At 38.1% G+C, this 23198-nt stretch overlaps 1 protein-coding gene across 3 annotated transcripts in view; it reads right to left on the reverse strand.

Moving 5' to 3' along the window:
• Nucleotides 1–23198, reverse strand: part of LOC138701655 (uncharacterized) — a 378952-nt gene that overhangs the window by 18953 nt on the left and 336801 nt on the right. For all 3 annotated transcript variants that reach the window (XM_069828772.1, XM_069828771.1, XM_069828770.1), the window contains one exon: nucleotides 2491–2609. In XM_069828772.1, coding sequence (XP_069684873.1) covers nucleotides 2507–2609 — 103 coding nt within the window. In that variant the 3' untranslated portion in view covers nucleotides 2491–2506. The remainder of the gene's footprint in view (nucleotides 1–2490; nucleotides 2610–23198) is intronic.

Here is a 23198-nt window from a genome sequence, read left to right on the forward strand (position 1 = left end):
GAAGTTGCCTATTAATCAAGGCGTTCAATCTGAACTTGAGAACGTGTACGTGTATGATATAACTTGAACGTCGTAGCAACAGATGGCAGTTTGTAAAGTCTGTGTGCTACCATAACCTCTTTCGAACTGTGTTTTGCGCGGCCAAGTCGTACGCAGGGTATTTGTTATCATTGATTGCATAGGGCAACATTCCACAACACAAATCAAATGCTCCATGTCCATATTGACCGTCGAAATTAATGTCAACAAATAGGTAAATAATCGTCTTAACCCTCTCCCCATATCCTGACAGTAAGAAAAAACTCACCTCAGTACATGTTTCGAAACAGTTCACATTCCTGCCACTACCGGCGTTACCGTACATATTGGTAAGTACTCTTCTGAATGAATGCCGTACTTGCTAGGCAACTTCTCTGGCACATATGTAATACACCTCTGCGGAAGTGTAAGAAGATTGAATTCTCTAGGCTCATCGACTAGCCACATGACGGCATACAGCGAGCCATGACACACTTTGAACTGAACACCCAGTAGATCAGTTGCCAAGCAGGCACTCAACATTTGTTTATCTACAACTTTCCAAATTATGTCGACATATAATTATTATGTGAGGGGATATTACATTACCATGCTCTTAGTACCACAGGCCTACTTACTTACTTACAAATGGCTTTTAAAGAACCCGCAGGTTCATTGTCGCCCTCACATAAGCTCGCCATCAGTCCCTATCCTGTGCAAGATTAATCCAGTCTCTATCATCATATCCTACCTCTCTCAAATCCATTTTAATATTATCCTCTCATCTACGTCTCGGGTCCCCAAAAGTCTTTTTCCCTCTGGTCTCCCAACTAACACTCTATATCCATTTCTGGATTCGCCCATACGTGCTACATGTCCTGCCCATCTCAAACGTCTGGATTTAATGTTCCTAATTACATCAAGTGAAGAAAATAATGCGTGCAGTTCTGCATTGTGTAACTTTTTCCATTCTATAATGATGTAGATGATGGCAGACGATGATGATAATAATAATAATAATAATAATAATAATAATAATAATAATAAAAATAATAACTAGCTAAACTCGTGATCCTTAGCTGCGCCCCGGCGTGGGTTCGAAACCCGCTTGGACGAGGGACTAAAATAGATAGTGGAGGACCCTTTTATTACAACATTTTCTTAGACAGCCATTCCTAAAAGTAAGTGTTTTAAGGGGAGAGAATGGTATTTTTTGGTGAAAAATGAGTAAATTAAAAAAAAAAAAAATTTTTTTCTTTAAAATACTCTGTGATATGTGTGGAATGCATTGCATAATATTTTGTGGGTATTTGTGCCCTTATCAGATGTTGAGACGCCATTGTTAAACTTCCTGCGTTATGGATTTTTAAATCACTCGGCCCCTTTTATTGTTGTTTCCGGTAAATTGAATTAAAAAAAAAAAAAAACTTTAAAATACTCTTTGATATGTGTGGAATGCATTGCATAACATTTCGTGGGTATTTGTGCCCTTATCGGATGTTGAGACGCCATTTTTAAACTTCCTGCGCTATGGATTTTTAAATCACTTGCCCCCCTTTTATCTGTTTACGGTAACTTCATTTTTTGCTACATTGCCAGACAAATATGGATACAATTTCTGAACTATTAAAGATACATGCATGAAATTTAGAACACACATTCTTTAGACTATTAGAAAACTTTTCTCTGTAACAGAATTTTGTTAATTGATTTCATTTTAAAACTACGTCTGTTTGTTTGAAAGAAAGGAATTCAGGAAAGTGTTATTAAATTTTTAATTGTTTATTTTACAATCGTAGGGACTAATATCAAAATTCTGTTACAGAAAGTTTGTAGAACATACTTTTGCAAGTACATTGCAAAAAAATGGATGAATCTACCTTTAAAAATGGTTTAGATATATCGGTTTTAGTAAAATCCTACATTGGGTATATTTTTTCAAATCTGGGCCCCCAAATAATTTTTTTTCAAAATATTTATTTTTGGTTGAGTTGCTACAGCTATGAGCTCTCTACATACAAAAAATTAATATTTTACACCAAATAGGAAAAAAGTTTTAAAAAATACCATCCTCAACTATAGACTGTAGGCTACTTCCATATCTTATAATGTTAAATTCCTCAATTATGAGTGCACTTTTCTCAGAAGTTATAAAAGATACAAGTGTAGAAAAAATATGACATAATATGTAAAATACCTTTATTTATACAACCGGTTAAATAGATTTAAAATTTCACTGAGCGGTTGGCAAAAAAAAAAAGTTATTTACGATACAATGACGTTGTCGTTTATGTAAATCTTATGCTATTCATATTATATTAAAGGAGTTTTAATAACTCTGAAATTCAGGGGTTTTCGCATTACATGCCATGTCTTTTTATACCAAATTTCATTTTGTTATTAAATCTTTCAGTTAAATATAATTCTAACCCACGCGACGCCATTGAATTGCAATCCTCGACAGTGTCTAACCTGAAATTTCTGTTGTCTAGTGCCGCGACTCTGCAACACCTGGCCCCAGCTCCGCGTGCCTGCGCCACCAGGGGGTGCCGCTTCTCGACACCTCCAGCCTGTTGTCATTGTGTCCAGACCTACAACAGCAAAGACATCGTTTCACTTCAATGCTGATGAACGTTATACTCACACGTGGCGTCTTTGTTATTGGCTGGTACACTTGAAAGAGAGGTGTCATTATTATACAACCACACTAATACTCTACTGTTAGTGACTGAAATCTGCATTGCTGTCGGTTCAGAAAGATGTCGGAAATGACAGAAATTCTTCTATTAAAAGTGTTTTTGTTCCACCATTCATTTTTTTTTACCACCTGCCAGAAACATTATTTTGTTTAGCACTTCAGTCATTCTTCGTTGTTGTAGACCCAGTGGCGGCTCGTGAACTTGTGGATTGGGGGTGCTGCAGTAGATTTTGGTATATACAAATTTCACTTCAATCTTCTCCGCAAAGTAAAGTTGAGAAAAATTAATATTCTGTAATTCACACACACTCATGCTTGCACATTTGCACTGGTTAAGTTACGGATATAGCCAACTGATGGTCAACAATTTTCTAAAACTGGAAAGAGGTCTCTTTCGTATTTTACATGCTATATCAAAAGGATTCTACTCGCGGAAACATTTTGAGTTAAGGAGGCTGGATATATAATAATAATAATAATAATAAGGTAAAAGAGGATATTAATTTCGTTATATTAACTCGATAAGATTCTACAACAATAAGTATGTGAAGGGAAAATAAAAATTCTGTCATTAAGTTTCAAGGGAATAGAGAATCCATTTGACGCAGCATTACAATAGCTGTGTGGGAGGGGAGGAAAGATCTTCCCTTGTAGCCTGGCTCTGCAAGCCACTGCAGCGAAATATGGGTTTTAAACAGCGGCAGTTTCCCCTCTGCTTTCCTTCACATCTCTACCCCCTGACCATGCAAGACACACTCTCTATGAGCTGACCACCCTGCAGATCCAAGGACGACTTTGAATGCAGTGTCAATTCCAATACAGACGATGCGCAAAAATATTATGCATCAGATAATAGTACATATTCCCGGCCAGATGAAATATAAAGCAATTTACTTAAGAAAAGCTATAAAAATTATTCTACAAATTAAATTTAAAATTATTTTTATTTTCTTGACAAAGCAGGGAGTGCTGCAGCTCCGCAGCTCTCATGGGCGAGCTGCCCCTGTGTAGACCTATACCGAAAATAACATCTCTGGTCTTTATTACTAGTGATAGGGTAGCAGATGTTTTCCTTCACGCATAAAAGCGGTGGAGTGAGTTTATAGTACAACCATCAAATAGCTATTATGTAACTTGTCTGTAAAGTGAAACTTTTTTTACAAGAGTGCAAAAATGTCAACGCCGCCCAAGTTGCATAAATCATTTTATTTATTACCATAATAAAACCTATCCTACGATGTCCAAAGAGAACAGAATCTATAATAGGTTACAGTAATGGCACAGTCTAGTATATAGGCTACAGTTACGAAGCTCAATACGTAGTAATATACATCCATAGATAGTTGCTAACCACTAGGATCGCTACTATCGCCTCATTAACAGACAATGTAAAATAGTACCTGCACAGTCTATTGATCCTAGCACCCTCACAACTCAAGCTTCGTTACTGTATATACTAGACTGTGGTAATGGATCGATTTTTAACATTAATAATAATAATAATAATAATAATAATAATAATAGCATTGTTTCTATGGCGACAAGTGATATGATATAACACAGCAGGCCACGAAGTCTGCCTGCCTGCGTGTGTGTGTGTGTGTGTGTGTGTGTGTGTGTGCGTGCGTGCGTGCGTGCGTGCGTGCGTGCGTGCGTGCGTGCGTGCGTGCGCGCGTGCGACCTACTATGCGAGTCTGATTTTTTATTTTGACTCAGCCTCGTATACGGTGCAGAGACATAGACATTGAATAAGAATATATGCACACAGACTGCCGTTTTTGAGAGGAAGATGTTTAGAAAAATATATGGGGCTATTAGATTCGGAGATGAGTAGAGGTGCAGATACAACAGTGAAATTATGGAATTGTTCAAGGATCATTTATTAGATTTTTTAGACTAAGGTGGTTGGGGCATGCAAAGAGAATGAGCGAGAATAGAGTAAAACAATTTTTTTTTACACATCCGGAACGACTCAGACAAAAGGGTAGGCCTAAGAATAGATGGAGGGATTGTGTTGAACGGGATTTGTGAAGATTTGGATTACGGAAAGATGGAAGAAGCTGACGGCAGATAGAAATGAATGGAAAAGAGCCATAGAGGAGGCGAAGGCCCACCATGACATGCGAGATGAAGAGGAATATATTTTAAGGAATGGTACCATAATTAGGATTTATAAGTACACTACGATAGTAATATCATCCGTGTCGTGACAGCTCGTGAAACGCCAAGGCTGATCAGCCGTCTCCTGTTCACACGTCCACACGTCTCAGCAGAGGTAAAAGATTTTCCAACCAGTAGAATACAGGGTAACTGCGGTCAGTACAATGATCCCCCCCCCCCAAGCCATTATACCTGGTTTTCGAAACCGAATTTTGCTAACTAACATAGCTCCCCAAATTCATCACGTCATCACGATGCTGGGTGGACACCGGCAGAGTGCGAATTAACGGGGGAATGGGGGGATTTCCCCCCTGTTGGAAAGTTATCTCCCCTCTTATAAATTCATATTAACATCCCTGCCAGGGATAACTTCTATCCCCCTCACAAAATATTGTTTTAATAAGAGTATACTTTATAAAGTATAAAGTAAGCAAAGAAAATAATATTGATGCATTATCATCACCCGAAAGCTGACAACAATCAATAACTTAGGAATTACACATGTTATCTTAAACCTGCTCATGGATATAATTATTATTATAATCAAGATGCAAGACAAGCAACTCAGTGTGACCAAGCGTTGAGCCGAATCGAATCAGGTTGAAGTCGCCTCTGTCGCTCTGTTGTCATCAGTTTGTGTGTATTAAGATGAGAGGAGTGATTCAAATGATCCAATATGTAAATACGTTTAGTTCAGAGAAATTCCAATATGGTTGGATGCTTGTAATGTTCAGCATGCCGCACCGTGAACTTAACCCAGTTTATTGTATGCATGATGATGAATTGATGATATGTGAATTAATGATGGCGGAATGAGTCCGAGGTTCAATGCCAACGAGATATTCTCTATCTTAGGATTCTATCCTCCCTCATCAGAAATCTTAATTCGCACCCTGGGCACCGGTTCCATACACTGGTCGAAATTTCATAAGAAAATTCCTTCCCCATAAAGTCTCGAACTAGCGTTCTGTCAACATGGTATCTTAGAGGCTTACCCCTCGATGCTACGGCGCGGAAGTCTAGATATCAAATAAAATAGAACGTCATTAAAATCTGAACATGGTAATGATGATGTTAAGCTTGTCCGATTCGTTTGGTTAGCCCTGTTCGCTAACGAGCTGCAGATTGCCTGGATCCAGATGAACTTCTGGCGTAATCGGGCCGACTGGATGAGGTTTTAATAACAATCATACTATATGTTGTAATTGGCGGAACTTCGTGACTATCCCACCCCCAGACTAGACGTGGAATTAAAGCGAGGTCCGCCACTCAGCAGAGCACTGAAACATATACAGGTTTTATTCCCAAGAAAGATGAGCCATGACTCTGACAGCTAGCGACTTCCCATCAGAGGGTACCGGAGTTCGTTCACGGGGTAGATCCTCTAAGATTCATGGTGGACAAGAAGATGTGAGGATCATTTTCTCCTAGTGATTTTCTGTGTCTCCTCCCGTCTTCAATCCACAATTGCTCCAGTGTCATCAGTAGGGCCGTGACATCGGTATATTTAAATTACTCATTATTTAAAGTTACATAAATGAGAAGCTCATATAAGGTTATTCAAAAGTAAGTTCCCATTTTGAAATGATAATAAAACACGAAAAAAATTAAATATGGCCACCACCGTGTTGTTCAATAAGAAATAGTATTTCTTCTATGCTATAAACAGCATTGGTAAGCATATTCCTAGGAATGTTTTCGATGACATCCGATATTGACTGTTTCAGTTCCTCACGTGTAATAGATCTACTAAGAAATATTTTGTCTTTTAGATAACACCATAACCAGTAGTCAGCTAGATTTATGTCTGGTGACCTGGAAGGCCAACTGTTCGGAAAATGCCTACTAATTACACGATCACAAAATGTGTTGCGCAATAGTGTTTTTACATTGTTGTGTATGTAAGATGGAACGCCGGTCTTGCATGAAAACAAAGTTTTCGATTTCATGATTCTGTAACGCTGGTATTGCAAATTCTTGCAACATTTGAAAATATCGCTGCCCGGTTACCGTCACTGTTTTTGTTTGTCCATTTCAATTGCTTCATAGAAATACGGTCCTATTATGAAATGTGACGTAAAACCACACCAGACATTAACCTTGATATCGTGTAAAGGTAAAACCAATGTAAAAATTATTAAAATTACTCTCCTACTGCCGTCTGTATTCTGAACAATAATTTATTGTTTATACAAGCGTGATAGAGTTACCATAGCAACGAAACACGCATCGATAAAAAACCAAACCTTCTAAACAGTAATGGCACCTATATCGCTGTAAGAAAAATCCTAATGTAAACAATAGCACGTAACTGAAGTGAGGCTTCATTGGCCGCTGTTTGGCGTCATAGATTCTCAGTACATGTTCCCGCCTATTGTTGTACATTCTGTTTCATGTTAAACATTTCCCGTTACTCATCAAGTAGGCCTAACCTCACTGCTATGCATTCGTTTGGTTAGGAAACATTTACTTTATAATTACTGCAATTAAATTATTTTAAACTTAGGTGTAGGGTCAATCGCTGCTGGACAAAGGAGTTATTCCTTTGAGATCGGAGTCGTCAGAACTATCATCGGCAGGATTTATGACGGTCCACAACAGCGTCAGTTATCTCTTCCAGCTGAAACATGCGGTCTGATTGACTTGCTCTGAATAGATAACTTTGGATTCAACTCACTTATTAAAAATGTATACATTTAAGACTATTTGTTTTCCTCCGCTTTTGAGATGGTTTCCACTCTTATGATTAATAACAACACTCAACAAAGAATTCAGAAGCCATATTTCAGTACCACGTGCTTACATGAACAACTACGAGCTCAAGTGACGCCAGCTTGTTACAAGAACACCTCGGTATTACTCTTGGTATTCATCCGCGTTCATAATACAGAACAAAATATAAAAGTAGCTTTTCTTTTACACAGAGTTTTACATATGAGTGAAGTTCATCAATTTAACAACTAGAATTCAATTTTTTATTTTCAAATAATACAAGATTATGGTTTCCAAATACGAACTATATTTTTCTGCGTCATGTGAGTGTTTCGACTGGGAACCAATCACAGGTATGACAACAACGTGCTTATGTTTACACTAGGATTTTTCTTACAGCGAAAACAGTATATATGAAACCAAACTGCTGATATGTACAGAAGATACAGCTGTTTCAAAATGGGAACTTACTTTTGAATAACCTTATATATCGGAAATCGGACTAAAATATTAGAGGTTGAAATAAATTGAGAACTCAGAACACTTCAGAATAACCCATGTTTTAAGAGACTAAAAAAACATCATATGTTTTCTCTGAAAGCGCATAAAAATGTGTATACGCAGTCTGGTATAAAATAAATACCGAAGTCAGCAATTAAATCTTCCCTGTCATTTATTTGTTGCTATGGAAGCGAAGACAAATTGACATACAAAACAAATAAAGAGCAACACACTCATTATTTTTCCACGTGCACTGATTTCACAGCTGCTAATTCCATGTGTCAACGCTGATATAATTTACGCGTCGGCGTATTGGATCCACAAAATAAAAGTGTCATCGCCGTCCTCCGCTTCAGACCCTTGGGTTCCCAGCTGACTCCCCACTTCCTTTCTGGAACTACATTCAACGACAGATCAAGTTGCCCTCAACGGTCGTAAACTGGAGGGAAATATTCCAACATTTCTCAGACGAAAGCGATACAGTTGGCATCAGAGTCGCCAAGTTTCGCAGCATCTGTTACTGCGGAGTATACAGATCGTTTCATAAATAAGTGTAAAAATTTTAGCGATGTAATTTAGAGGTCAAAATGAAACTGAAATATTCTGTGATGATGATTTTTTTTTTTAGAATGCTTAATTTCCGAGTGAAGCTTACAGCAAATTACACGAACTAATCCTTTGAGTGCAGAAGTCAAAGAAAGATATATGATACTCGTAAATATGCATGATGGTGCTGCTATGTATTTCAGTCTTCAAGAAATAAATTGCATTACTTCTGTTAATTACCATCCCATTGTGGAATCCTGGGAAACGAGAATGCGGATGCTTTAGCAAAGAAGGGCAGCACTGCTACTTACAGACCTGTTACTAAATCTACGTATTACTCTGTGAAAAGATTTATTAAGTCTACATACTTAGGCTTCAACAAACAAAATTTGATAACACAATCACAAGGGAAAAAATGGAACTCTCGCATCATAATCCACAGTTAATTCCCGATTTACCACGCAAATCGTCTGTAGCTGCATTTAGATTGGCAACAGGCCATGATTGTTTGGCCAAACACCTGCATAGAATTGGAATATATCAGTCCCCTAACTGCCCATTGTGCAACTCAAACCAAGAAATGGATTCGGAAGATCTTAAAATCTGTGCTTCAGTGGCTGGCCATGATAATATCTTTGAAAAATATTGGAAAGCAAGAGGTCAAATGACTTTATTGTCAAAAGCCTGGCATTAGAAAACAACAACATTACTTCTGTATACCCAAGCAAGCGGACAACGTGTAGAGGGTTAGTTGATTGACCAGACAGATCACCAGATTTGACCCCTACAGTTGTGGTGTTCGTCTGAAGTCCTATGCCAAAGATATTCTGGACTGTTAAGAAATATAGTAACAAATTGAACGCGTCTACGAAATTATTCGAAATGAATTAAACACGTTCAATGGTGTTACAAGATCACTCGGTAACAATCGCTTCTTTTATTATAAATGCATGAAATTAACTCAATATGAGCAAATGCTGGGTAACTATCGGTGTTGGACCCCGGATTCATTTCACCGGCATTATCATCTTCATTCCATTCAGGCACTAAATAACCAGAGTTGTTGACACAGCGTCGTATAATAACCACTGAAAAATTATAATGAAATAGTGTGGCCTTTCCCCCAGTGACCTTGTATATATTATAATTCAAATGTATACAGGGTGTCCCATTTGTCTTGTGCACCTATTATAGGCTAACGTTTTTGTATGGATAGGTATTGGAATTTTTGTTTTTGACAGTTATGTTAGAACGAGGGGCTAACATGAGTGTAGAGATTTGGTGCATGTAACTACATTATGGTACAAGATACATGTGACGTCATCAATTTTTCAAATAGCACTACGTAACTTTAATCATGTTACATTGATTACATACATTAAGAAAAGTTCAAAATGTATCACAATGTCACCTTCCCAATCAATAACAACAACAATGAATGACATCAGAATGTGCAGTTTGTTGCGGTGCCCCATTCATCTTGTGCATTAACTTACACAAAACGAAAGACGACTGACGTCCGTACACGTCGTGTGTTGTGTGTTTGCTGTCCTAACATGCAAATAAACCACAACTGTCGACGCCACAATCCACGTACAGTGGCTTGCACGTTCTCTGGACCTGTCGTCACTCGACTTCTTTCTGTGGGGAACTGTAAAGGACAGTGTGTACCAGAACATTCTGACAACACCAGACGACATGCAGCAACGCATTCGACAGGCTTGTGTGTCCATTCAGGGCAGTCATCCGGTCTTTCGGGGAACGCCTTCGAATGTGCATTAATGTGAATGGTCACCATTTGGAACATCTTCTGTGACTCTCAAAGCATAACATTATCACATTGGAAGTACGTTTTTGTTTCGTTTTGTTGTTATTGATTAGGAAGTTGGCATTGTGATACATTTTTGAACTCGTCTTAATGTGAGTAACCAATGTAACATGATTAAAGTATGTTGTGCTATTTGAAAAATTGATGTCGTCACGTGTATCTTGTTTCATAATGTAATTACATGCACCAAATCTCCACACTCATGTTAGCCCCTCGTTCTAACATAACGTTCAAAAACAAAAATTCCAATACCTATCCAAACAAAAAAGTTATTTATTTTTTATTTTAGTAGGCTATTTTACGACGCTTTATCAACAGCTTAGGTTATTTAGCGTCTGAAAGAGATGAAGGTGATAATGCCGGTGAAATGAGCCCGGGGTCCAGCACCGAAAGTTACCCAGCATATGCTCATATTGGGTTGAGGGGAAAACCCCGGAAAAAACCTCAACCAAGTAACTTGCCCCGACCGGGAATCGAACCCGGGCCACCTGGTTTCGCGACCAGACGCGCTGACCGTTATTCCACAGGTGTGGACACAAAAAAGTTATAATAGGTGCACAAGATAAATGGGACAACCTGTATACTAGTAAAAGAGAACTATAAATAATTTATTCGGAATTAATAGAGCGAACAGAGGGAAAAAATGCAATCATTAAATCTAAATAATAATAATAATAATAATAATAATAATAATAATAATAATAATAATAATAAGTACGTACTTGCAAATCAATATTTCAGGTATAACTCCCTGTAAAGTTGATTTGAATAATTTTTCCCTCAAAATTATTCAAGTACGTACTTATATGACCATCGTAGTGGTACCCATGGTGCAATCAGTCATCGTGAAAACCAACATGGAGGATGATGGAGAAAAATTAACATTAAAAGGGTTTTGGTAGAGCTCTGGAATGGAGTGGAATGGAATTTCGAAAGGGGACACTACGACCCAGCATCTCGAGCTTCCAAGGTCTGTTGCGCTAACCCTCAAGCTAGGCGTATTCCCAACCCACACCGGCTGACTACACTAAGGTTCGCTCCGTACCGAGGTTTCGAGCAGACAACCCACCCGTCCCTAGGCGACTCTTTCCGTGCGTCGCCAGCCGGCGTTCGGGGAATGCCATGGATTTATGGAATGATGGCGGAATGGAGACATGTTGACGGAACTATGTAGATACCTAAAGAAAACCAATTGCGACTCTGTATGCCACAATTGTCACTACGGACGTTTCAATGAAAATTTCCAGTCATGACTGGGACTTGAACCCGAACCGCCTACGTGACAGGTCGAATTTCTGATCACTCAGCTACCGCAGGGGATTACGGTAGTGATATGTGCGTATCAAGTGGCATATTTAATATATATTTACTTCTCTTGGTGCATAAAAAGATTTATAGGTTTGTCAACATTCTAGAGTTGAACAACGATCGAGAAAACAAGACTAACAGCGCCCGCAAAGCCGAAAACCCGCACGCCAATGTTTTCTACGTTGCGTCGTTGACGTAAAGACTGCTTATGAGTGTTTCAAGACATCGGGACTTCGGGAGTGATCAACTCTCGAAAGTCAAGCAGCCTTGAATCGCCACAGTTGTTTATACCAGACTGAACTTTTATAGGTCTCGCAAGCAGGGAATACCGACGGAAGGAATGCGAATCAAACAATGCGGTAAGGAAGAGCGGGCGACAGGAAAGGTCACGAGATAGCTTGAATGATATTCAAGAGTACAGTCGGAAGAGAAATGACATAGATAGAATCAGTCTTGCGTTGTGATAGTTACACTACTAGTTTGGTTTGTTCCATTGCATGTGAATACGTGTCTTGTATCGCACGGTATTATTATTTCATTCGTAAACATATGTTGCGCAGTTATTAGCTTCGAAGTTTTCTCTTGTTATGTTCTTTATTTCCACAGCGATGTTCTCATTTGTTCATCTTCTTGGAAGAGACAGTACTTCCATCGGCCAGCACCTCTCGCTCCCTCGGCGTGCCTACATACACACTTCAAAACAGACAGCAACGCCACCATTGCATTTCGGTAATCGTTCCTTGCGCGAGCTATATCTACTTTGTCAACTGTTATATATATACAAACAATCAAGTAGCCTATTTGAAACATCATCTCTACCTTTCAGTGTATACTAATCCGTTCCCCAATCTTTATTTAATTACTAGGCCCTTATTAAAAGGCTAGGAATTTTCTTTTCGTATCTCTCAGATTAAGTGTACAACCTCAAGTAAAAAAATATTAACGCTTTATTTAACGTTATTTTTTGTTTCTTAGAAATGCAAATTTATTTGACATTTTTTTTTCTATTTATATAACCATAGGTAATATATAATAGAATCAAAACATTTTAATAACCAAGATACTGTTTTGTTTTGTCTTTTTGTCTCAACTGAACATTTCTGATGTTATTTATTTCAATGATGTATGTTATTCAAAGTTAGGAAATCTTTCCACGCCGACCAATGCTATTTCGAGAATGATGAGCAAGGCTCGAAGCGCACAAGAGTTACGAGACGAGAAGAGACGAGACTGGAAAGACAATTGCAACGAACACAGCGAGCGAGAGCGGCAGTTAGTTTTGTTCATCTCTAATTTTTACCATGTGTAAATTTTCAAATTTATATGGATGCAAAGTACGACACTCGTGACAGTCGGCGCGAATCGGAAACTGAGATACTAGGGAGTATCAATATGGAAATGATCTTTGAGATGTAGGCTATATGAGGTATGAACCAGCAACCGTTATGTCGGTTTCATTTTGAACCCAGCTTCACTATGTATGTATTTATTATTTTTTTTATATTGTAATTGTCTTCTTTGGGAGTATAAGGGTACAGTGCATCAGTTATTCATAGATTTCAAAAAGGCATATGACTCGGTTAAGAAAGAAGTTTTATATGATATTCTTATTGAATTTGGTATTCCCAATAAACTAGTTCGATTAATTAAAATGTGTCTCAGTGAAACGCATAGCAGAGTTCGTATAGGTCAGTTTCTGTCAGATGCGTTTCCAACTCACTGTGGGCTAAAGCAAGGAGATGCACTATCACATTTACTTTTTAACTTTGCTCTAGAGTATGCCATTAGGAAAGTCCAGGATAACAGAGAGGGTTTGGAATTGAACGGGTTACATCAGCTGCTTGTCTATGCGGCTGACTTGAATATGTTAGGAGAAAATCCATAAACGATTAGGGAAAACACGGTAATTTTACTTGAAGCAAGTAAAGAGATAGGTTGGCAAGTAAATCCCGAAAAGACAAAGTATATGATTATGTCTTGTGACGAGAATATTCTACGAAATGGTAATATAAAAATTGGAAATTTATCTTTTGAAGAGATGGAGAAGTTCAAATATTTTGGAGCAACAGTAACAAATATAAATGATACTCGGGAGGAAATTAAGCATGGAATAAATATGGGAAATGCCTGTTATTATTCGGTTGAGAAACTTTTATCATCCAGTCTGCTGTCGAAAAATCTGAAAGTTAGAATTTATGAAACAGTTATATTACCGGTTGTTCTTTATGGTTGTGAAACTTGGACTCTCACTTTGAGAGAGGAACAGAGATTAAGTGTATTTGAGAATAAGGTGCTTAGGAAAATATTTGGGGCTAAGAGGGATGAAGTTATAGGAGAATGGAGAAAGTTACACAACACAGAGCTGCACGCATTGTATTCTTCACCTGACATAATTAGGAACATTAAATCCAGATGTTTGAGATGGGCAGGGCATGTATGGGCGAATCTAGAAATGCATATAGAGTGTTAGTTGGGAGGCCGGAGGGAAAAAGACCTTTAGGGAGGCCGAGACGTAGATGGGAAGGTAATATTAAAATGGATTTGAGGTAGGTGGGTTATGATGATAATGGATCAATCTTGCTCAGGATAGGGACCAATGGCGGGCTTATGTGAGGGCGGCAATGAACCTCCTGGTTCCTTAAAAGCCAGTAAGTAAGTAAGTAAGTAAGTAAGTAAGTAAGTAAGTAAGTAAGTAAGTAAGTAAGTAAGTAAGTAATTGTCTTCTTGTTAATATTTATCCCTCGCTTCTGCCTCCAGCTTGATTGCTCTTGTAATTTCAGTCAAAGCATGCATAGCACACCTTCACGCCACCCCTGCTTCCTTATTTCTCACACACGCCATCGCCTGCTTGCTTGTCTCGTCCACACAAACAAATCAGAACTGTGGCCAGCCGCGACCCGACCTCCTCGTTGACCCCACCACTATTTAACAGGACTCCGCTCGTCTCAACACAATAACAATTATATTATTAATAAATTGAAAATGATAATCTTTCAAGGATTGAGCCCCTTGGCCTTTTCCGTCCTCACTCCACTAATGATTATGAAACGAAATTTGACTTCCACTGACAGCGAGACCTCCTGGTAAAGTAATGACCATGGGGCAAGGCTATAATTTAAGACAATATAGGACAAATACTGATCAGGAAGACAAAAAGGATTTTTTTTAAGTTGGTTATTTAACGACGCTGTATCAATTACGAGGTTATTTAGCGTCGATGAGATTGGTGATAGCGAGATGTATTTGGCGAGATGAGGCCAAGTATTCGCCAGAGATTACCTGGCATTCACCTTACGGTTGGGAGAAAGCTCGGAAAAATTCCAACCGGGTAATCAGCCCAAGCGGGGATCGAACCCGCGCCCGAACGCAACTTCAGATCGGGAGGCAAGCACCTTAACCGACTGAGCCACGCCGGGGGCAAAAAGGAATTGGTTTGATCACTGGCTAAGAAGAAATTGCCTACTGAAGGATTCACTGGAAGAAATGGCGAACGGAAGAAGAGTTCCGGGCAGAAGAAGATATTAGATGATAGAAGACATTAAGATATATGGATCATATGCGGAGACAAAGAGGAAGGCAGAAAATAGGAAATACTGGAGAATACTGGGTTTGCAGTAAAAAGACCTGCCAATTGGCAGAACATTATGTAGACCTACGTAGGACAAATACAAAACAAAAGACAAACGCTCATTCCTGTGGGATAGAGAAGAATTTACCTTCTCTTAATGGAATCGTATCCAGATTCCATGCTTTTCTAGCCTCAAACAACAACACTTCCTTATTATTATTATTATTATTATTATTATTATTATTATTATTATTATTATTATTATTATTGTCTACCTAATATATCTTAAAACTATTCCATCAGTATCAAAAAGTTACAAAGCCACCGGCAGGCGCTTGCCTGCCGGTCTGAAGTATTATTATTATTATTATTATTATTATTATTATTATTATTATTATTATTATAGTCTACCTAATATATCTTAAAACTATTCCATCAGTATCAAAAAGTTACAAAGCCACCGGCGTGGCTCAGTCGGTTAAGGCGCTTGCCTGCCGGTCTGAAGTTGCGCTCGGGCGCGGGTTCGATCCCCGCTTAGCCTGATTACTTGGTGAGGTTTTTTCAACCATAAGGTGAATTACAGGTAATCTATGGCGAATCCTCGGCCTCATCTCGCCAAATACCATCTCGCTATCACCAATCTCATCGACGCTAAATAACCTCGTAGTTGATACAGCGTCGTTAAATAACCAACTAAAAAAAGTTACAAATGAGGTTCACAAAAATGGGAAGTAATTGTAGTTACAATATTGTCTGTACTACTAGAGTCGTGCACAACCGATTACGCAAAATAGAAACGATATATTGCTACAGAACGCCTGGCGCTGTAGATTGTATGGAAAGCTCTTCCGTCCCGCGGAGTAATCCAGTGTTCGGTTTAACGAATGTCCGAGTCTTTCTCGGGTGAACGGCTCTGGGTCATGAAAGACAGACGACTTTGAGCCATCCAGGAGTTTCAAGAATCGTTGCAAGGACGTGATTATGATCATGTACCTTTCAATTGATATTGGCTCCTCCCTCCCCAAATTAATTAATTCATTCATTCATTCACTCGTCCTGGGTAGCGTAGTCGGAATAGTGCTGGCATTATGTGTTGTGGGTTGCGGGTTCGATCCCGGCCCAGGTCGATAGCATTTAAGTGTGTTTAAATGCGACAGGTGACAGAAGAATGATTTTGTATTTTTCAATTATTGCTCTTTCATAATGTTATACGCGTGAAACGAATTAAATCTTACAAGTCGACCTGGTTGGCGAGTTGGTATAGCGCTGGCCTTCTATGTCCAAGGTTGCGGGTTCGATCCCGGACCAGGTCGATGGCATTTAAGTGTGCTTAAATGCGACAGGCTCATGTCAGTAGATTTACTGGCGTGTAAAAGAACTCCTGCGGGACAAAATTCCGGCACATCCGGCGACGCTGATATAACCTCTGCAATTGCGAGCGTCGTTAAATAAAACATAAAAAATCTTACAATTAGTAATAATTATACGTCATATTTAGGAAGTATGTTTTCTGTCATAACTTTACAACACTCTCGCCCCACTCCATTTCCTTTTGACCGTCTTCTGCTAGGAAAAGAGGACCAGCCTCACCCCTAACTGTCCCATCCTGTCGATTTACTTGTCCCGCGCAAGTAGTGTCATCACTACACATCAGAAGTTAAGACACTAAAAAAATGGTATTTTAGGCGCCTAAAAAGGCTCTAAAAACAACAAAAATAGGGCAATAAAAGGCATTTAAATTATATTGAATCACTCATAATTCATAAAATAAACATCCATAAGACCATAAGTAACTTAACAAAGTGCACTGGAAAAGTAGTTTCTCTGTTCTATGGACTTGTTTCAGTTGTACTTATTCATCCACAACTTCACGTCCGTAATTTGAGTTACAATAAACAACAAGAAACTTTTCAAAATTAACACACAGACTTCTGTCACGTTTATTGAACAAAATCAGTTTATATGATGAAAAATATTTCTTAACGTACACTGATGTGACTGGAGCACACTTAAACAGTGCCATCCTGGCTACATAATCGTTCCATTAGTAGTGAAAGCAGGAAATTCTGCTACCCACTGACGATATAAAGAAGCTTTCGATGTTTTCAATTTTGGCATTTTTCACCATACAACATTACCCTCACAAAGACAATCCTAGACTGACTGCGTACTTCGTGTTCGTGTCAGAAGGACAAGGTGGATTCCGGAGTAAGCAAAACAACAATGCTGCATTGCAACAGGGTGTCCCATATCTATGGCTACTCTAAGAACTGCAATTTCCTTAGTTTCGAACGCAGAAATAAATGCAGGATTGTTGAGTGAGTAGTCATATAAAGAAAAAGGCAAAAAAGTATATATGAAAGCAAGAAAGGGGCAAAAAAAGTACATATTAAAGCAAAAAAGGCATTAGGCAAAAGAAGGCAAGATCAAACTTCAACAGAATGCTTCATTTCTCATAATTCGTGCATATTTACTAAAAGCCTTTAAATATAAACATTCAAATAAAATAGGCCTAGGTATTTTTCTAAACATCCGATGTCTATTCATCACTCATCAGTTTGGAGCTGTTCTATACTGTCTCGTATTGTTACATAAAGTCACTGTATATCGTTATGATGCCACGCAAGGTAATTCCACCATGTGTTCAACTAGTGAAAAGCAAAATTTCGACACCTTGAAGAATTGTAGAAGAGCGCATAAATGAATAAATAATACTAAATAGAACGCTATTTACCAGGGGGCAATGAAGTGTTCGTAGCCCTCCGTCAATCGTGTACTGGGCCGTAATCCGCACTGCATGGGCCTGGCCACGCACATGTGTGCAGCGCTCACGACCATTTTACCACCTGTAGCGCATCGCTTCCCGCAACTTGTTTGGTAAAAGAGCCTGCGCATACCGATATATCACACTGTGTCAGAGCTGCCACCTACGAAAACGCACTCTGGTCGACGGTACCAAGAACCTGTGAAAATCTTCCGCGTCGGCTCAATTGATAGCGTTTCCGGCGATTATCAAACACAACGTACTCAGATTCAAATCCCGACAGATAAGTACGGATTAATCTCCCTTCCGGTGAAATTCTTTCTTTTCTTATGTTCGTCCTACGTACAGTAGTTTTAAATGATGGCGTTGTATCATGCTAATCACATGATCAGAGAAGGCCGATATCACCGAACAACAAATTTTTACTTTTTGTCTTGCTCCGATATAAAAATAGGTGAATATTACTAATATGTGTGCCCTAAATCTGAATTTAAAGTCCAAATTGCCCCATCACGTACCATTTTCCGGGGCAAATGAAGTGAATTTTTTATTATTTTTTTTCTGCAACTGATAAAATGCCTCATAATACTTGAAAAATGTGTACTGGATACAAAAATGATGTTACATAGTTTAAAACACAACAACAATAAAAATATTTCATGCGTATAATGAGAAAAATCTCGGAATTTGAAGTTACATTTAAAAGAATTTTATGGATGACTTTTGTTTATAAGTAGACCCGGGACTGTCTTTTACAAGGAACAGACAATAGTCTGCAAGCATGCTGGATGACGATCTTCCTTTAGGCTATATCACCTTTCCATTTCAGATATTTCTTGCTGAAATCTTTCCCCATGCTCGTTGCTTACCGCTCCAAGGTTAGGAGGAAAGAAATCCAAATGAGAATGTAAAAAGTGTATTTTGAGAGATACCTACACCCAATTTTCTCACATGCGCTTTAATGGTTTCCACAACAAGTTCTATTAGTTGTCTGCCCTAGAGTTACTAAGGAAATTTGAGCAAACATCTTTGAAAGCGCTCCATATCATTTTTTCTGTAACGGAAAGCTTTTCCTCAGACAAGGAGTTAGCCATAACTTTGTAAATTTGTGGACAGATGAAAATGCCGTCTTTTAATTTGCCTTCACTCAAAAGGTAAACTTTTTAAAAAAATACTGAAAACCACACACTTGTTTGTTCATTGCGTAGACCTCACTTTGAACTGTTCTGAAATGTACTGAAAGAAGGGATCAATATCTGTATATTTATTAGAAGTACAAAAAAACATTCCAACAACCATAAGAAGGAGGAAATAAGTTATAAACTCATAAAATGCATTAGCTTTCGTTTTGGTTTACAACCCCCAACCCGCGCCAGATGTTTCCTGGGGAGTCCACACCTGTGTAGTAACGGTCAGCGCGTCTGGCTGCGAAACCAGGTGGCCCGGGTTCCAATCCCGGTTGAGGTTTTTTCCGGGGTTTTCGCTCAACCCAACACGAGCAAATGCTGGGTAACTTTCGGTGCTGGACTCCGGACTCATTTCACCGGCATTATCACCTTCATATCATTCAGACGCTAAATAACCTAGATGTTGATACAGCGTCGTAAAATAACCCAATAAAAAAATAAATGTTTCCTGGGAGAGCGCTTATCGAAAAGTGGAATCATAGTATATCTTAAAACCCTTACGTGATACGAAGGAAAGAGATGCATTTTCGGATTCAGCGCACGCTAAATCACAAGGGACACATTGTTTTAAGTCGGAGCAAAATTCTTGTTGTTCAGTGTATTTAGAAATGTCTAATGTTGGTTAATAATCTGAAGAAGTGTGTATTAATGGATTATTTAACGACGCTATATCAACTGTGAGCTTAAGAGGTTAGATACAGCTTACAGCAAAAAATTTTTTTAAATATTCAACATTTTCTTCCCCCATTACTGTATCTTGTACAATAATGAAAATTAGTATGTGTAAAACACTGTCCTTCTGCTATATGATAAAAAAATATTTTTACGATTTAAAAAAAATTATTTACTTTTTTTTTTTTTAATTCAGTTCACTGTGCAGTGATGAAGCGTTTCCCTCATAACTCAAAAACTATCCAACATTCTGTGATAAAATTTTTTGTGTGTATTTATGCATACCTTATCTAGAGTATGATGCAAGATCACTTCTCTACCTTTGATAGATTGTCTGATAAAAAATAAATTCATTTTTAAAAATGGTCATATATCAGTATTTTCTTCTGACACAAAATAAAAAAATAATATTAGTTATTAAGGAATGTAGCCGAAAGAACATGATATCGTAAACATGAGTTTCAGCAATAAAATAAAAGAGAGGGAACATGAAAAAGTTAACAAGTTTATGAGTTATGAGGGAAACACTTCATCAGTGCACAGTGAACTGCGACCATTTTGAATTTTGAAAAAAACATATATATATATATATATATATATATATATATATAATTTTTCATAATCGTAAAAATATATATTTTTTTTTCATATAGCAGAAGGACAGTGTTTCACACATCCCAATTTTCATTAGGCCTATTGTAGAAGATACAGTAATGGAGGAAAAAAAAGTTGAATATTTCCAAAAGTTTTACTGCTCTAAGCTGTACCTAATCCCTTAAGAGAAACATGTCAATATTATAATGTCTCAATGGCTTATACATATTAATGATAACGGCAATGTAAGAATAATATTTTTTTACTTATCAACTACTATGTTATTTAGCGTTGATGGAATTGGTGATAACGAGATGGTATTTGGCTTGACGAGGCCGAGGATTCGACATAGATTACCTGACATTCGTCTTAATGTTGGGGAAAACATCGGTAAAACCCCCAACCAGGTAACCAGCCCAATAGAGAATCGAAACTACGTCCGAGCGCAACTCCGGATCGGCAGGCAAGCGCCTCTGCCGACTGAGCTACACCGGTGGCTATATCACTTTTAAGTGACCATTTTCGTAGATATAAGAATACTATTAGAAAAATATTACGATAATATATGAATAGCCTTTTTATATGCATATCAGCAAAATTAATTACATAGATCGGGTCAAAAACCCTGATAGAACTGATATTTAACCCTTGCGGTGAATTTCGATGAAGTCCGGAGGGCCTAATTAGTCAAATCCACTATCCTCACCTCCACGCTGGGGCCCGTTGGGATCTTTTAAGATGCGAAAGAGAGAGTGGCGTGTGGAAAGCAACGGGAAGCTATCGCATTTATCTTTCCCAAGAAAAACTGCGAATATGGCATGACGAGTTTTTTCACGGTAAAAGATTCTGGAAAAAGAACTAAGGAAGATACTAGTGAAGTGCTTTGTATGGAGTGTGGCATTGTATGGGGCAGAATCATGGACATTACGACGAAGTGAAGAGAAGCGAATAGTGGCATTTGAAATGTGAATATGGAAAAGAATGGAACGTGTGAAGTGGACAGACAGAATAAGAAATGAAGCTGTGTTGGAAAGAGTGGGTGAAGAAAGAATGATGCTGAAAATGACTAGAAAGAGGAAAAGGAATTGGTTGGGTCACTGACTGAGAAGAAACTGCCTATTGAAGGATGCACTGGAACGAATGGTGAACGGGAGAAGAGTTCGGGGCAGAAGAATATATCAGATGATTAACGACATTTAAGGCTGGTCCACAATAAGCCGGGAACGGAAACGACAAAGAGAACGAGAACAGAATAATGTTAAAATAAGAAATGAATCAGGAATTTGCAAAAGGAACCAAGTGCATAATTTTTGCAAATTGAGTTTATACCTGTTTCTGATTCTCCATGCACTCTTACTGGATTACTTCTCATGGAACCAAGTCCTATAGAATGTACACGTTTTAAATTGTGTATCAACATGTTTGGACTGACATACATCCAGATCCATACAAAAAGTTTTTTGTTGTTTTCTTAAAATTTACTTTTTGAACTTGTCCCCTTTTGCAAATTCCTGATTCAAATGTATTTAAATGTGAGCATTCACAATTAACGAGAAGCTCGCCGGAGCCCGGGAACGGGAACGTGAAAGTTAAATGTGAATGCTCACATTTAAATACATTTATTTAACAATATTTCCGTTTCTCGTTGCCGTTTCCGTTCCCCGTTTATTATGGACCAGCCTTAAGATATATGGACCATATGAAGAAATAAAGAGGAAGGCAGAAAATAGGAAAAGATTAAAGAAAGCTGGGTTTACAGAGAAAGACCTATCCTTGGACAAAAATGAGGAGACAAAGAGGAAAGCAGAAAATAGGAAAGATTGTAGAAAGCTGGGCAGAACAATGAATGGATGAATGAATGAATGAATGAATGAATGAATGAATGAATGAATGAATGAATGAATCTATTTAAAACGTACAATTGGTAAATAATTATAATAATGCCTGGCCATTGGGATTGTAAGGAATGTCGTCTGTGTGTAAATCAAAAAACGAAAAAAGTTTATATATTTATTTGGGTATGGATTAAGTTATAAAAGTCATTACAAAAGAACAGAAATGTTGCGAATGTTACAAGTCGTATAATGAGAACATACTATGTACTGTACGTCTTTGTGACACTGCATTTTTTGTAACATAATCTAATGATTTATGTGCCATACCATTTGCATATGAATCCCGTCTTCGGTCAAGACCAAAGAAAACAAAGTAATTCTAATATAAAGGAACATTTGCTAGCAATGTAGAGGACGCAGTAAACGAAACTGAAAGTTGGGGGAGGGAACGGAAATGAATATGTAGAGGCCACGCAGGGAATTGTGGAACCATGGAGACGGGATACCGAATCAAATCACTACGAACGTCATGTCCAATCTATAAAGGCAATTTGTTGCAAACGGTGAAGCACACTCTCTGAGATTGCGTCAGCGATTTCGAGATAAACAGCTAGAATGCCCCTCTGCATTCAGATTACCAATAGCAAGAAAACTCAGAAGACGGCGGCAATCCTAAGAGGAAAGATGAGTACAGCCTATATCTACATCATTTCAACAACTACTGTTTGTTCTCGTTTCATTTACAAAAGCATAATACTCCTCAGCAACAAAGATTAGGTCAAGATTTATCACGATTTCATTAATTTT

The sequence above is a fragment of the Periplaneta americana genome, chromosome 6 (genome assembly GCF_040183065.1).
Source record: "Periplaneta americana isolate PAMFEO1 chromosome 6, P.americana_PAMFEO1_priV1, whole genome shotgun sequence".
Taxonomy (NCBI): Eukaryota; Metazoa; Arthropoda; class Insecta; order Blattodea; family Blattidae; genus Periplaneta; species Periplaneta americana.